Source organism: Chiloscyllium plagiosum, chromosome 18 (genome assembly GCF_004010195.1).
Source record: "Chiloscyllium plagiosum isolate BGI_BamShark_2017 chromosome 18, ASM401019v2, whole genome shotgun sequence".
Classification (NCBI taxonomy): domain Eukaryota; kingdom Metazoa; phylum Chordata; class Chondrichthyes; order Orectolobiformes; family Hemiscylliidae; genus Chiloscyllium; species Chiloscyllium plagiosum.
The window spans coordinates 39,143,457-39,159,496 of record NC_057727.1 but is presented as its reverse complement, the minus strand read 5'-3'; the positions used below and the strand labels follow the sequence as shown (position 1 = coordinate 39,159,496).

Genomic DNA, 16,040 nt, shown 5'->3' with positions numbered 1-16,040 from the left:
ACCAACCCCACCAACCTGTGGCACAGCATTTCAACTCCCCCTCCCACTCCACCGAGGATATGCAGGTCATTGGACTCATCCACCGCCAAACCACAACAACGCGACGGTCGGAGGAGGAGCGTCTTATCTTCCGACTGGGAACCCTCCAACCGCAGGGGATGAACTTGGACTTCACCAGTTTCTTCATCCCCCTCCCCCCCCCTTGTCTCAGCCGGATCCCTCCCGCCCGGCACCGCCTTCCTGGCCTGCAGTCTTCTTCTTGACCTCTCCGCCTCCATCCTACTCCGACCTATCACCCTCACCTTGACCTCTTTCCACCTATCACATTTCCAACGCCCCTCCTCCAAGTCCCTCCTCCCTACCTTTTATCTTCTCCTGCTGAACACTCTCTGCTCATTCCTGAAGAAGGGCCTGTGCCCGAAACGTCGAATCTCCTGTTCCCTGGATGCTGCCTGACCTGCTGTGCTGTTCCAGCAATAAAGTTTCAACCTCATTCAAGTTTCTCACATGTCAGGGAGTTGGCATTGCTCAGATTGGATCTGAGATTTATTACTTAGATTGCATCGTAACCTAAAACATTATGTAAATATTGAGGGATCATGGCTGATTAGTTGAAGCACTGATTAAGGCTCATTTAATTCAGTTACACAGATTTGAATCTCGGTGTTGTCACATGCTACTACTATTCGAATTTGAAGTGTAGTTCTAAAACAAAAATAATTACTATAATCCATTAACATTTTACCAATATGGTGGGAATTATAAATTCTCCATTGGGCAAAACAGCTCAGCCATGAAGTTAACATGGAAGAGCCCCAATTCCCATTCCATTTGCAGTAACTTACAAATTTAAAGTAATTGTTTTCTATGCAGATTGAGGTATCTGATGGAGTTACCAAAGAGTTTCATGCATAAGTACGAAATGCAATCCTGTGCCAGAGTGAAAGTTAACAGCACAATCAGATGGGGAGTTGGGAAGGGGTATAGCAATATCAATTTGAACTGAAGATGTTTGCTAAGAAAACATGCGAAAATGTCACTTGCCACTTATCAAAAAAGGGAGTTTTCAGTTGAATGGGGTCAGGGAATCAGAGATGTAGGTGGAGAATAACAACAAATAATGAGATTTCACAATATGATTCTGTGATATTTATTGTAAAAGATATTGAAGGAACTTTGGCGAGAAGTTGCATTACTGCTATTACTGTGCATTGGTGGTATAGTGCGTATACGATGTATACAATGTCAATCAAGCAGGTCGCTTTCACTAGATGACATGAATCCTTCTGGAATAGTGCTGGAGCTGCTGTCTTCCTTGTAAATGGGGAATAATCATCACACTTTTGACTAGCGCCTTGTAGATGATGGATAGATTTTGGGAAGTTTGGACATGAAGTTAATGATGTTGGATTCAGTGATTGTGAAGATGATTGTGAATGTCAAGAGAAGATGGTTACATTTACTCTAATTGGAGACGATCATTATCTGACTCTTAATGTGGCACAATGTTACTTGCCACTTAGCAAGCCTGATGTTATCTAAGTCTTGCTGCATGCGAGCACAAACTGCTCTGCATTATCTGAGAATTTATGATTGGAACTAAACACTGTGCAATTAGCAGTGAACGTCCCACTTAGGTCATTGATAAAACAGCTGAAGGTGGTTGGGCCTAGGACATGATCCCGAGGAACTCCTGCAGCAAGTTTTTGAATATTTCTCGTAGATGAGAATGAAATTTTTTTTTTCTGTAGCTGAGAAGCTTAAAGGAAGGTGTTAAAAGTATGCTGGCTGCTGCAACACTAAATTTAATGGATATGGGATTCTGCTTGTCAATTTTCTACAGGAGATTCTGTATTCAGAATTCATTAGATCTTTAATATCATGCTGATTGTTCACTGCACAATAATGTACACTCGATGAAAAGTGTGCGATAAATGGTCACAGATTAATTAATTTTGCTGGATTGAAACAAATGGTGAAGAGAAAGCTATTCCCAAAAATGTAAATGGGAGGATGTAAAAGTAATTGACTGATTGTTTAAAAAAATCCTTAGAAAAATAAATTGTGACAGTTCCAGAACAGAAATGTTCCAGTGTGTACTATGTTTTACAACGTATGGAGATTTATTCACTCTAGTTTGTTTAGAAATTCTGGTTGTACATATATACTCATTTAAATAAAAGAGAAAGGATTCTGTTATTTGTACATTCATTATGTACAGATGGTGAACATTAACTGGAATTTACTTGTGCCACTATAAATAGGAACAAATTGAAACTGTGATTGTTGGATGAGGAGGTGCAAGTGTGTAACGAGCATCTCTGGAAATAAATGCTATCCAATTCCATCCTTCACCATCTGGCTTTCTGTATTAAAATACTGATGTTATATTCTTTTTTGCAAAACCTTGTTTGAGAAGATCATGGTTTAAAGAGGATTTACAGGTCAGCATGTGACAAATTGACGCTGACTCTGTATAAGATTCTCCTACCAGTACTCCTGTTTAGTGAGCCGGTATACTGTTACCATTGTTCTATAGAATGTCACCTAGTTGGAAGACAAATATCTTCAAGTATGAATTTTCTTAACACAGAAGTGTAAGCTCTCCCAAGTAAATATCTCAGATGATGTAATACTAGCTCATTGAGCACAGAACTGCATGGTCTGCATTAGTTCATCAAATCTCCTCCAACATCACCTTCCAAACCCACAACTTCTACCACTGAGAAGGGTGAGGGTAGCAGATGTATAAGAACACCATAAGCTATGAGTTTTCCTTGAACTGAGACGCCATCCTTCATTGTTGCAGGGCCAAAACCCTGGCATTCCCTGACAAACAGTATTATGGGTATCCCTCCACCCCAAAGACTGCAGCAGTTCAAGAAGGCAGCTCACTACCACCTTCTCCAGGGCATATATTGATAGGTGATAACTGCTGACCTGGGCAGCAGCACCCTCATCACATGAATGAATTTTTTAAAAAATGTACCATTTCAAACTGCTCTATACCAAGTAAGCTGATGTCAGTGCTGCTAAAATTGTCAGTGGGTCCCATAGCAGGCAAAAATAAGCCAGATTATTGCTTCTGTTAAGGATTCAACAACTAAGTGGAAACTTTAATATGAATGGAGGGATACAACTGGGTTATTTTATGTTCTTTCATTCCCCACCTTGACCAAACAACAAGTTAACCCTTCAGCAAAGGTTTCCCCCAACTGGAAGTGAATCTGTTACCTCACAGAGACCTCCGTCCCTTTTTCTGGGTCAGGGTTATTTGAGGTTTCAGGGATGGCTACCAGCAGTTGAACTGGTGATCCAATGGATAAAGGAAGTGTGCTATTATGGTACAACACTTGAGGGAGCAGCTGAAATAGTTTTAATTAAATGAAGTATACAGAGATTTCTCACTAGATTAAAAAGGCAGAATGATTAAGAATCTGCTAAACCATACCAACATTTTGTGAGTTGCTGTGAATGTTTTGACCTGCCTCCCACTGTCATAGAAATTCACAGACTTTTATCCCAGATGGTACTCTTTTAGATTGGTTAGAAGGCACAGAATGGGAGAAAACTCTAAACCCTGCTGCTCCCTTCTATTTAACTTATTTTTCTAATCAGCTTACTCAAAGATGTCATGATCAGACCTCTGGAGCAGGTGGGACTTGAACCGAGGCCTCTCAATCTAGAGTTACCAATGCACCACAAGAGGGCTCTTCCCCTTTATTTAAACATGAAAGCACAAACTATATGTAGCTGATGCTGTTAGACTGCCTTCACAACCCATTTACCTACATTGTACATCCTGAGACTATCCACAATGAGTGGAAAAGTAAACTGTTGTGCTATCTACATTCACACTGGAAGGATTGTCACTTGAGTAAAGGGCAGCACCTGTAGAACTGAATTTCAACATGAGTCAGTACCTTCAGGAGAACATGGAGAAGGCTAATGAAATAAATGCAAGTTATTAGAGAAAGAAAAGGTGGCAAAAAAGAAGGCAAGTGGCCTTCCAACGCGATAGAAGAAAATCAGGGTGATTCACTTGGATCACTTACATCTTAGAAATTGGCTACAGAGTAGCATTACGGACTGATGATGGAAAATGGTACATGACATGAGGGGATATATGCTATTCTTCAGCCCATCCCTCTAAATTTGCCTTAAATGTTTGTCCTTTGCCTTTCATGAAAGTAGTAATGCAAACTGCAGTAAAATTTCATAAACTCGAGCATCTTTATATGAGAGCAGTTCTCCTGAGCCTAACCGAATATCTCTTCTCCCCACCAGGCAAATATGCATGGTTATCCATCATAAGCAGGAGTTGGAAATCTAGTTCATTCAAACTCAGAATCAGAACTCAAATATTCCATTTCCCACCAAATAAGATCAACATAGAAAAGGCGTTAATTCCCAGGCATGTTCTTTCTAGTGCTATCATGTGATGGTAAAACTTATTCTGAGGATAACACTATTTAAAATGGTGCAAAAGCATAGAAATGGCAATTTTTAAAAAAACAAACTATTTCTAATTATCCTTGCACCACTTTCCAGCAGTGACCATGGAAAGATTAATCTATTTTTCATCTAATTCAAAAAATCTTATTTCGTAACATCTAAAATGCAAGTTCAGTATGTATGAGTAGGGTATATATTGTTCAAAATTACAATGATTAATGTTGTTATTGCCTCTTCACCTTGACTTTTTTGCATATCTTCAACAACACAACTATTTCTGTCTTTATAGCAACAGACTTGTACTTTGCACAGACACTTGAAGGCCGATCAGTTCCATTTGCTACAGCTGGTGACTGTTATAGTGCTGCCAGATGTCCACAGGTAACAGCTTTATCTTCTTGATTATCTACTCCTTTGTCTATTATTGTGTGATTTGGCATATTTAAAATGTACCTATTGATTGTGGTTAAAGTGGTATTTACTAAATCATACAATCTATATGGTCTGACATTAGAGTGTCATTTACAGACTATAATTTATGGAGCTAAAGTGCTGCTTAACCATTACAAACATGATGTATCTATTGAGTTTATAAAATTAACAAAAAAAGGATTCATATTTTACAGTGTTAACTTGGAAACAAATCACAAAGAACTGTAAAGCTAATAAAATATTTTCTGAAGAATACTGTTCCTTTGCCGATCTGATATTTACCCCTGAGCTCATTGTACAGCTACACAAACATATTAAACTGGAAAAGCTGTTTTATTATGATTCCTTTTAAGGAATTAAATTAGTTGAGTGTATCAGAATAACTTTTTATGATAATCAGTAGGTCAAGAGAAAAAAACCTTGTAAAAAACATTGTCATTGCCTCAAAATTACTTAAATGTCTTTTAAATAGAATATGATATAATTGAATTTTTTTGCTTTTCTTTAAAACACACTATTTAATTTTCTAGCAAAAATATAATTTCTTTCTTATTGTTTATTAAATGCATTTGTATCGGTGTTCCTGTGTACTCACCTACCCACTAAAACATATGATAAAATGTAATGTGAATTATAACCAATGAAAGAATGTTCTTCATATTCTGCGTAAGAAACCAATTGATGCACAAAGATAGAAAATAGTATTAATTTGCATTTTTCACATTTGCATAAAAATCTAGTAAAGTTGATATTTCCAAGTGTATTTCTACCTTTACACTTATTCAGATTCTGATATGATTGGTATACGTATTTCTCATACTACAGGTTAATTAAAATATATTTCTGCAGACATGAGTGTTCAGTACATAGCACATCGAAATCCACTTTTGTCTATTTTTGTTTTGTAATACATGTAGGTTCTCATTAGGATCACAGCAGTGTGAAAACAGGAGTAGGCCATTCAGCCCCCTCACAGCTCACCATTCATTTAAATCACGGCTGTTTTATGTATCAATTTCATCTCCATAGACTTGTCCAATAATGGTGTGCAGGCCAAAATGTTTCCACCATGTCTGTAATACAGGAAGTAGAACTGGACAAGTTTGCAAGGAGATGCTTTTCCACTCAGTGCTCCTTTCTCTCCCATGATTGCTGCTGATAGGCTCATCAGAGCCTAAAGGCAGCATACAAACAGCTTCTGATTGGAGGAGCAATGAGCTGTGCAAATGGGTCTAGCTGTGCAAGTGGGACAAGTGCCTGCTGGGTATATGAAAGGAAGCGGCTCCGAGTCAGCAAGTGGGTAGGGAAGGATGTTTCATTGCAACAAGTTGGTTTTGGGAAGACAAGATTCTGTATCGCACATGAGTCATTAATTAATCACATAATTGCAATCAGTTTTTGCTTCATATTTTTAAAACATGTTCTGTTCCCTATTATGCCATTTCCTCACTGGCCCTCCTAATAGGAGAAAATGTGAAATTTGCCCTTCACCTTGTGATACAATTGGATAATGCAAATCTACCACTTTGGTTCCTTACAGATATATATTTTTGTGTATCTTAAAATTAAGCTACTTTACCTGGTGGACTGGAGGAAAGGAAGTATAAAAAGCTTATTCTAAGAAATCCAGAGGAAAAGAAGAAATTCCCTAATACACACAATAGACTGAAGACAAAAGTACAAAATTCCTGTATGTGTACTAGAAGAACTCACCATTTTTGTTTGTTTTTGGAACACTGGGCAGGATTTTCCCATCCCTTGTGTGGCATGAGAAATGGTCAGAAAGATGGGAAAAAGACAGTGAGAATTAAAAATCTGATTCTTGACATAGATAAACTTTTCTGACTTTTCCCTCAAACCTTAAATGGTGGCTTCAAGATCTCACCATTGAGCAGCGACTACCTTTAATTCCACATAATTAATTCTCATTAAAATGCTTTTTTTCCCAATTGTTATGCAAATACTGCTTCCCTGTGTGCTCTATAGCCATCATCATCCTTGAACCTTCGTCCATATATATGGACAACATCTGCAATCCAGCAGCCTCACACATTCATCATGCCTGCTCTTGGACCAGCTCAGACACAATTTCAGTTCTTCAAGTCTTTACTTTAGATTTCAGGAACATGAATGACTTGGATGTTAATGCCAGGTTGCCTCGCATGCACAGACAGACAAGACATTTCATGCAACTACACAGCATGCTGTTATGCTCAGATGGACACATGCACCTTATAGCTTTTAACTTGCTTGCTTAGAGTTTGTTCACTGTACCACTTATTTGGAGACAGACATCCCATGTCTACTTGTTTTCTTAGTGTACACTGACTGACCTCAGCCCCAACTTACAGGCTGCCACTCTCTGTGGGGCATTGCTTTCTAAGTAGGCAGTGTATTTAGTGCTGAGTTACAGGTTGCCAGAACCCATGGCTTGCATTGTTTTTTGGTGCATAGTGAGAGGCAAACAGCTTGTGACAATTTAGAAACACTGAACATTCAATCTACCAGTCAGATAGGAAGTGGATCTGTCACTATGCATTATATCATACTAGTTTAATGTCAGAGTTGCAGCATGTGCCAGCAGAAAACATGGTAAACATTGCATGTGCTTCATGCAAATGACTATATGTGAAAGTCAGAAAGTTAAAAAACGGAGTGGGGTGAAGGGTAACCTCAGTCAATCGGTCAGTCAGTGAGCACCACTATAATCAGTCATGGGTTGGTCCAATGTCTGTAAAGGGGATTTACCACATTCAGTCAGGCACTTAGGACTAAGAGTGCAGGAATCCATGTAGTCCAGGGATCAGTCATAGTCAGTCCTGCGCGTCAAGTGCAAGCAGTCCGGGGATTACAGCTTAGTCACTCAATACTATTGATAAATCAATCAGGAATGGGCTATGGTCAGTTGTCTGTCCTATCAAGTCAGTCTGTGGGAAGCGAGGTGTATATGCCACAGTCACCCTGGGGTTTAGACAATAATGGCCAAGGCCTCTATCAGGGAGCAGCCAGTGGATTCCTGGGGAAAGAAGCCAAATCACGGGATTGGCTTAATTGTATTCTGTTACTGAGGGAATGATGTCATAATGAAGGGCCATTGGAGAGCATTGGGACTTCATTCACATGGCTTACTGACAGTGTAGCATGGACATTTTGCTTAAGCAACATAGAACTAGATATGGTCACATACCTCCATATGAAAGCATGACAGTCACTTCTTTGGAAAGTCTCCATGCTATACTTCATGAAGTCTTAACAGGAGGCTTCACTTTTATAGGTGTGAGGCCATTATCTTTGTTATGTTCCCCACAGATTACCTGCTCATGGGCTTCACATGGAGAATACCATTGATGGTTTCATTGTGGCCTTAGTGCTACTTTAAATGTAATATAGAAGGAGATGGTGTCAGCTTCGACAACAAGAACAGCAACATACTGTGGCTGCTGCAAGCTTCCTCATGGAGAAACAGCAAGCGAAGATCGCTCAAAGAAGCTGAGGTGAATGATGAGATCCAGGACTTAAAGACATCCATGTTTTTTCCTTCAACTCTCTAAAAGACAGTGGAGGCACTAATTAAGGATGTACGAACCATCAACTCTGAATTGTGTCATCTGGTGGAGGAGGATTTGCGTTCAGAAGGAATGGGTGGCATTCCCATACTAATGGTTATCAACGTCACAGTTCCCTGCACCTTTATGCCTATGGCTTATTCAAGGATTAACTGGGGACCTGTTGGCATCTCCTAATCCTTGACCCATAAATGCATTTGGGATGTAACTAATGAGATTTTCTCCAGATCATTATTGTTCATATCCTTCCTCTATGTCAAGAAGAGTCAAAAGGTCCAGGGAGTGGAATTCTCCAGTATCACTGGCTTCCCCATTTACCGGATGCAATCAAATGGACCCACATTGCTTTAAGAGCGCCTGCATACTAAATTTCACAATTCATCTATAGAAAAGACTTTCTCTCCGTCAATGCTCAAATTATTTGTGATCATCTGTGGTTAATTCTGGAAGTCTCTCTCCCCCTCATACCCCCGCAGGCACACATATATAAGTCTATGGGGTGAATTTGCATTTGCAGATTTGTATTTGCAGATATATTCTATTTTTGTTCAAAAAGCACAACCTCTAGGTAGTCAGTCCATGTGACATTTTATAAATTCCTACTTTGGAAATAGAACCGATCTGTCTCAAGGTTGGAATACAGAGAGACTCTAACCTCACACCTTTAATGCATTGTCAGAACTGAGATGTCACCTTTTTTTTATAAAACCTGAAGTTATCTCAGGAATGTGACTTGAAAGAAGTTCTGGGATTTGCATATTAATGAATGAAAACCTACAACCCACTCTAAGTGATTAAAAACTTAACAGCAATGTAGATTTGCTCAATACATTGCAGCAATTGTATGACATTTTGATCTTTTACTATAAATTCTGTGTCCTATGATCCTGCCCCACTAGCTACCTGAAGAAGGAGCTGTGCTCCGAAAGCTTGTACTTCCAAATAAACTTGTTGGACTATAACCTGGTATTGTGTGATTTTTAAGCGGAGTAAGATACATCCTCTGCTTGTGTTTCCACTAGAGCCAAAGTGGAACAGGCTCCTTAAAATAAAGATTCAATGCCTGGATTATTCCATTCTGCAGTATAGCCCAGAAAGAGTGTGCTGCATTATTGTTATATGCTGCGTCCTTCACAGCTGGAGCCAACAAAAGAAGCATATTCTAGATGCAAAAAAAATGAAGGAATATTGCCAACCTACAGAGGATGAAGATGAGACTGAGGATTCACCAGGAAGGCCTTCCAAGAGAGCATGATGGAACAAATTATTGCAGAGCCCAAGAGGCCAGAAATAAGATCACTGAAACTTGTCCCCAGGATGAATGAAATGCATTTGATTTCCTTTTTTGATTGTTTAAGATTCTATTGTTAATATGGCAAGCAGCCACTCCTTCATGCAAAGGACATGTAGACCTTGTTATTTTTATAGTTCTTGAGCCTTGAGTTGCTGAATTAGTGTCCTGTTACCCATGAGATTATATACTTGATATCTTTGGGCAATCCCACTTTAAAGTATCTGCACATTACATCTCCTAATGACCATCATGGGAAAAGCAACAGTCAGAGGAGTCAGGTCACTAGGTTTTGGGAACTCTTAAGATATTGGTGAGGATGACATTTGAATGTTGTGCAGTGAGGTCTGTCATAATATCAAAGATATTGAGAGGAATTTCCTTTTGACCGTTTCATGATCCCTAACCCTTCAATTTTTCAGAGTGTGTGTACACTGCTGAGTTACCCTGAAATGCTTGAGCATTCTCTAGGACAACACTGAACCTGCAAGAAATGGCGCTTTGTACAGCTTCTCTTATTGGACCAAACTGTGACTATAAGGGGGTTTGGACATGCAAGATGTCTATTATATATATCTCTCAGTCTTGAAAAGAGATAGATAGAATGATGTGTGGGATCACTGATTCTACTCTCACTCACAGGATGGGTGTAAGTGTGGATAGTGGTGCAGGCCCTAGCAAGGATCCCATATGTCTGAGGCTATCTGCAGACAAAATCAGTTGCTTGCGAAACATGAGGAATGTTTGGTCATTTTGTTCATCCTTCGGATATCTGAAGTGGCTGCTCATCTCTCACAGGGGTGTGACTTAATCAGGTCCAGCAGTAAAGTTGACCCGACAGCAAACATTTTAACAGAGCAAGTAAAAATAAATTAAATACATCAAGTGCTGTCTATGTAATGTCACATGAACCATAAGAGTACCCTTAGTATATTTTCTTCTTTTTCTCTCTCTCTCACTATGACAAAGTGCAGTCCCAGCTTCCAGAACTGAGGTGGAGGGAGCCTGCTCAGTGGTTGACCCTGGAGTTTGTCAGTCATGGGAGTCATTCACAAGTGTCTTTGGGTCTAGAAGATCCAGGCCTGCTGAGAGCCTCCTGCCCAGATGTAGCCTTAGTCTACTTGGATAGACCTTCTGGAGGCTTGACATCACATCGCAGTGGAAGGGTCTGGCATTTTTGCAGTGACCTGAGAATTAACTTTTGGGGGCCTTTTTCTCCCTATGTGTATCTGCTTGTATCTCCCCTTCCTCCACATGCCTTGCCATTGATGCTAACCACCTATAGATACAGTGATGGAGTGCAAGACCATGCTTACGTCTGGCAGACACTGAGTCTGCTTGATCTGCCCCTCAAATGCAGTCCAAACTGTCCAACCAGACACACATGACAGAGCCAGAACAGTACTGGTAATGTTGGTGGACTCATCAATTCTTCATTCAACTTAGCCAGAGCCTCTGACAAACCTGCCTGCTGTTCCTGTGCAATTTGACAAAGTAATTAATGGCAGAGACCATGAAATTGTCTTCTCCATGGAGCTGAGCAGCTGCCTGCTGAGTGACAATCCTCTGAGTATCAGAAACATGGAGATTCTGTTATTGACCAGCTGTAGAGATGTTTTAGTGGAGTACCTACCAAATTATGCACCTGAAAGAAAATCTACCAAGGTGAAAATCTGAGCTGCAGGAGGCTGTAGGTGTTAGCCTTACCAGTCCATCTCCTGAGGGGTCATTGGCTTCCTACTCAAGGTGGAGGGGAAGCTGAGGATCTGATGGCCACGTTATGGAGGTTCGCTAGCGCTTGTCAAAGATGCCTAAAAGTTTATGCAAATTAAGAATTAATTAGTGGTAGTAAAGGAAGAACAGCAAAGCACAATGAAACTTATAGGCTTGGTTACCCATTCAGGTCTTCCATCACCATGGCTAGTCATGCTGTTCTCTATCAAGATGGAATATTTTCTCCTTGTCGGGAGTGAGGAGTCTGACATCTGCCAATCTCTCCATGTCAAGGATCCTTGGTGGTATGAGTGTGCAGTTAGAGTTAGGGCGAGTGCAAGGTAGCAGAGGAAAGATGGTGGCACTTATCCTTGCGGAGTGCAGATGATCACCTTTCTACTGAGCATTTCTTTTCAGCTGAGACCCAGCAGTAATCTGGGTTGCAGTTTGTGTTCAGCCTGGCTCGGTCTGATGGCATAGCCTCATGTTGTGGCCAGATGATAAAGGAAGCCGTACTCTTCACCACCCTGTCCACCAAACCTCCAGGGAGCAAATTTTCTTTTCCTCTGGTCCATGTATTTGGTAAAAAAATGGTTGAGCAACAACAGTAAGAGGGCCAGTTAGGTGCCATGTAGCTGGACTTTAAGTATGGCACTAGTGGTGTGAAAGCCAAAAGGTCCCGACCATGCCAAAAATTTCCACAACTCCAGCTATACGATTCCTTAAGAAAAGCACTTTGGAAACCAGTTATATTATGAATGAGGTGAGCAGAAGATTGTATGAGAAAAGTCACTGAGCTATGGTGGACTAGGAACTCTGAAACTCACCCGACAAAACTTTTCAACTGCAATTGGGAATATACAGCTATAAGCATGAATGCCAAATATAGTATTTATTGTACATTGTAGCCCTATGAAGATGATAGTGGGTATCCTACAACAGTTTCTAGTGATATTGATTAATGTTCACACAGAGTAATACTTATAATCAGAATGTAGTTCATGATTTATTACTTCCAATTGCATTAGGCAAAGCTAAATTAACCTACTCGGTTAAAATGATCATGCATGTCATAGGCCTTCTACATTTCCAATGACATTTATCTTTGTATAATTGTTATTGTCTATTTAATGAAAAAGTGACCATTTTTATAATACTTCAAAAGAAGAGCTTGTATAGTAATGCATAAATGTTTTAATGTGCAGCTATGAGATGATAATATTTATCTGAATCAAATCTTCTATTTGCAAGCACAACAGCAGTGCCCTCTGCAGAAAGTTCTGAAATAATGCAATTGGATATTGGAAATTGTGTTAGTCATTTTTATAAGTCTAGGTATAATAGCTTAGCGTAGAAACTCTATACTTTCAGAAACGCTGAAGAAGGTTCACTGGGCTCAAAACATTAACTCTGCTTTCTGTACACAGGTGCTACAAAACCTACTGAGTTTCTTCAGTAATTTCTGTTTTTCAGATTTCCAGCATCCAGAATTCTTGCTTTATAATGGGAACTCTTTTTAAAAATTATTAAAGCATTACAATTTATACCATTATTCACAAGTAATTTCACAAGGATGTGCAAATTGATAATATTTTACTATTAATACTTATAGTAATCTGCAGGGTGTTTTTTTCCCATTTTTATTCACTTTATGTGTGTTGACATAAAACTTCCATTGGCTTAGATCTAACAAATAAAGCTTTATGTTATATTAATTCAAAATCTAATGGTCTGATGTGAATTTTGCAAACTCTTATAAATATGGACAGTTTATAATAACTGAAGGATATTATTTTTCAGGGTCAATTCAGTATTAATCTTTCTGGGACAGGACTCAGAGTGTCCGAATCAACAAGGTGGATTTCACAGGGAAATTATGCTGTTGTAGAAATACAGAGATTACTGGTGAGGATCTAATGAAAAATGTGGTTCAATATTATTTGAAGAAAAATAATTTTATTTGTGTTCAATATTGTTTAGTGAAAATATAATTGCATTTCAATGATTTGTTAACTGATATGTTCACTTGTCCTTCCTTTATATCAGATGACATTTATGATGTGTACAGCTATTTTTGAGAGATCGCTAGCATTATTCTAGGAAATCTTATAATGCTAATGTCTGTGGCTAGTAATTATGCAGTATAACACAGTAAAACACATTTGCTAAGCGCTTCAATTTTATCCAAAGAGATTGTTGTTCCATTTTCCAAAGTGGGGTCAGGAACCTAACATCTGACTGAATTCTAGTTCCTAACTGCCTTTGAGCTTGATTTGGAGGAGCTGGTGTTGGACTGGGGTGTGCAAAGTTAAAAATCACACAACACCAGGTTATAGTCTAACAGATCTATTTGGAAGCACTAGCTTTTGGAGCACTGCTTCTTCATAGGGTGGTTGGTGGAGCAGCCCTCCAAAAGCTGGTGCTTCCAAATAAACCTATTAGACTATAACCCGGTGTCGTGTGCTCTCTGAGCTTGTTATTTTTAAATGCTGATGCCCCACATGGGCAAGAGACAAGCTTAGATACTCAAAAAGTTAAAAAAAATCACATATCCAAAAATTAATGGCTTCATTGAATGAGAAGACCCATTAAAAAGAAACACTCTGAAGGATGTGCATGAAAGAGGAGATCTGGAAGTTCAAATACAGAATGAAAATGCAAATACAGATGGACAATCATTTGGCCTTAACTTATGAATGCTACATAAAGTTTTGATGCTCTAATACCAAACATATAGTAAATCATTTGAGATCACATAGTGTAGATTCACCAGATGATGTGAGGGGTGAAAACTATAATAAAAAGCAGAGACCTTAGAAATTGGCTCTATTACTGGAGACTGGAAAACGAAGAAGACATTTTTAAAGTTTAATGGTTTTGAAATAAGTATTATTTTCTCTTGATGGGAAGTTGAAGTGTGATCATCAGTTTAAAATTAACAATAGCTAAATGAGGGGAAAGGTTAGGAGACTTTGCCCTAAGAAGCAACTGAACCAGAGAACATTGAGAGAAAAGTGAATAAACATTTACAAAGTGCTATGAAGGGAGCATGCAACAATGGGATTAGTTTTGGATTGATGTATTAAAAATCTGTCCTGTAAACTGGAACAGCACTACACAGAGCCAAACAAAAGACTGCAGCAAAATTCTGATGTAGAAGTATAAAAGACTAATTGTGCCAACTTGACTCTTGTTTTTAATTTAACTCATTTCAAATCAATGGAAAATAAAAAAAAGCAAGGTGTATAATTAGAGGTTTACTAGTTTTCTAATAATTAAAAAATAATCCCCATTGCTATTGCTTAGTTCTTGCAAATTGTATAGATGCTTATTGGTGATAGACTATGGTGGATACATGGGCATCATACAGGATATAGGGGCATAAAATAGTAAGAAAAAACATGGATCTTCATGCATGGGAAAGGTATACAGAGCAGTAAAAGATACAGAAACCATTAGCAAAAGTTTCACAACAGAAATATGAAAACAAATTTGTAATGAATATGAAAATCAACAATTTTATTTTGCAATCAGATTTGGAAAAGGGGGTTATCAGAAAAAGGAGGGGTCACTTGACAATGAATGACAGTGTTATTAAAAACCTCAATATGTTAAATAAAAATAGAGGAAGAGGTCAGCATGCCCAACCTCTCAAGGAAGCTTCTATTGAATCAGAGAAAGTATTTTGCATTTTTGTCTGGGCTGGGAATACCCAAGCTGTGTACTTGTGCGGCTTTCAAAGTGCACACCTGATTCTCTTATGACTTTACGGGGGAATCTTGACTTTTTGCTCAAAGATCAGATTTGCAGTTCACTTTGTGAGTCTCAGTAGAATGCTGAAGAGTGTGGGTGCAGACACTAGTCAGTTCTCTAATACAGCAGTTCAGCAAACAGGATCATTTAAAAGCTCTCTGAACCTCATTCCCTCACATCCTAATGCAATCTAAATTCCACTTCAGATTTCCTATGCCACCTCTATGTCCCCACTTGTATACACCACAGCCACTCATCAAGCACTCAGCTGTGCAGTTCTCAAGAACCAAGAAATATCAATGGCAATTATTTTAAAACCAGTAAACCTTTAATCGTCTAAGAAAATTCTGAATTCAAACTCATTGTTATTAATACTCGAGCAGAAAACACAAGGAAAGAAAAATGTAATCCTCTATTGCCAAATAGGTTTGAAAACAAAGAAGCCACATCAAAGACTTAATTTAGACTCATAAAAGCTTCAATAGTTCTTCTTCTCAGTAAGACCATATACTGAGATGAAGCTTTTGAAACCGAACTAATATAATGGGTTTCTGTAATTACCAAAGCTTTCAGCTCCATTGACAGAACTGATATCCACTTCCATTTCTAAGCAGAGTGCCTGTTAATCAGTTGAGGGGGTGTAGGCCATTTTTTATAACTTCATACATAGTTTCTTTTCAATACAGCCAGATCTACTCATCCAATTAAATCACAGCACAAAACAAAAGACAACAGAAGATTTTACGTATGAACAAAGAGCAGGAATTGGCCATTTGGCCCCTTGAGCCTGCTCCAACATTTAATAAGATCATGGCTAATCTGATTATAAC

General features: G+C 38.8%; 1 protein-coding gene across 1 annotated transcript in view; it reads left to right on the top strand.

Annotated features, from left to right (window-relative positions):
* Positions 1-16,040, top strand: part of adamts9 (ADAM metallopeptidase with thrombospondin type 1 motif, 9) — a 256,778-nt gene that overhangs the window by 226,368 nt on the left and 14,370 nt on the right. Inside the window, exons 37-38 of the mRNA XM_043708280.1 lie at positions 4,745-4,836; positions 13,258-13,362. Coding sequence (XP_043564215.1) covers positions 4,745-4,836; positions 13,258-13,362 — 197 coding nt within the window. The remainder of the gene's footprint in view (positions 1-4,744; positions 4,837-13,257; positions 13,363-16,040) is intronic.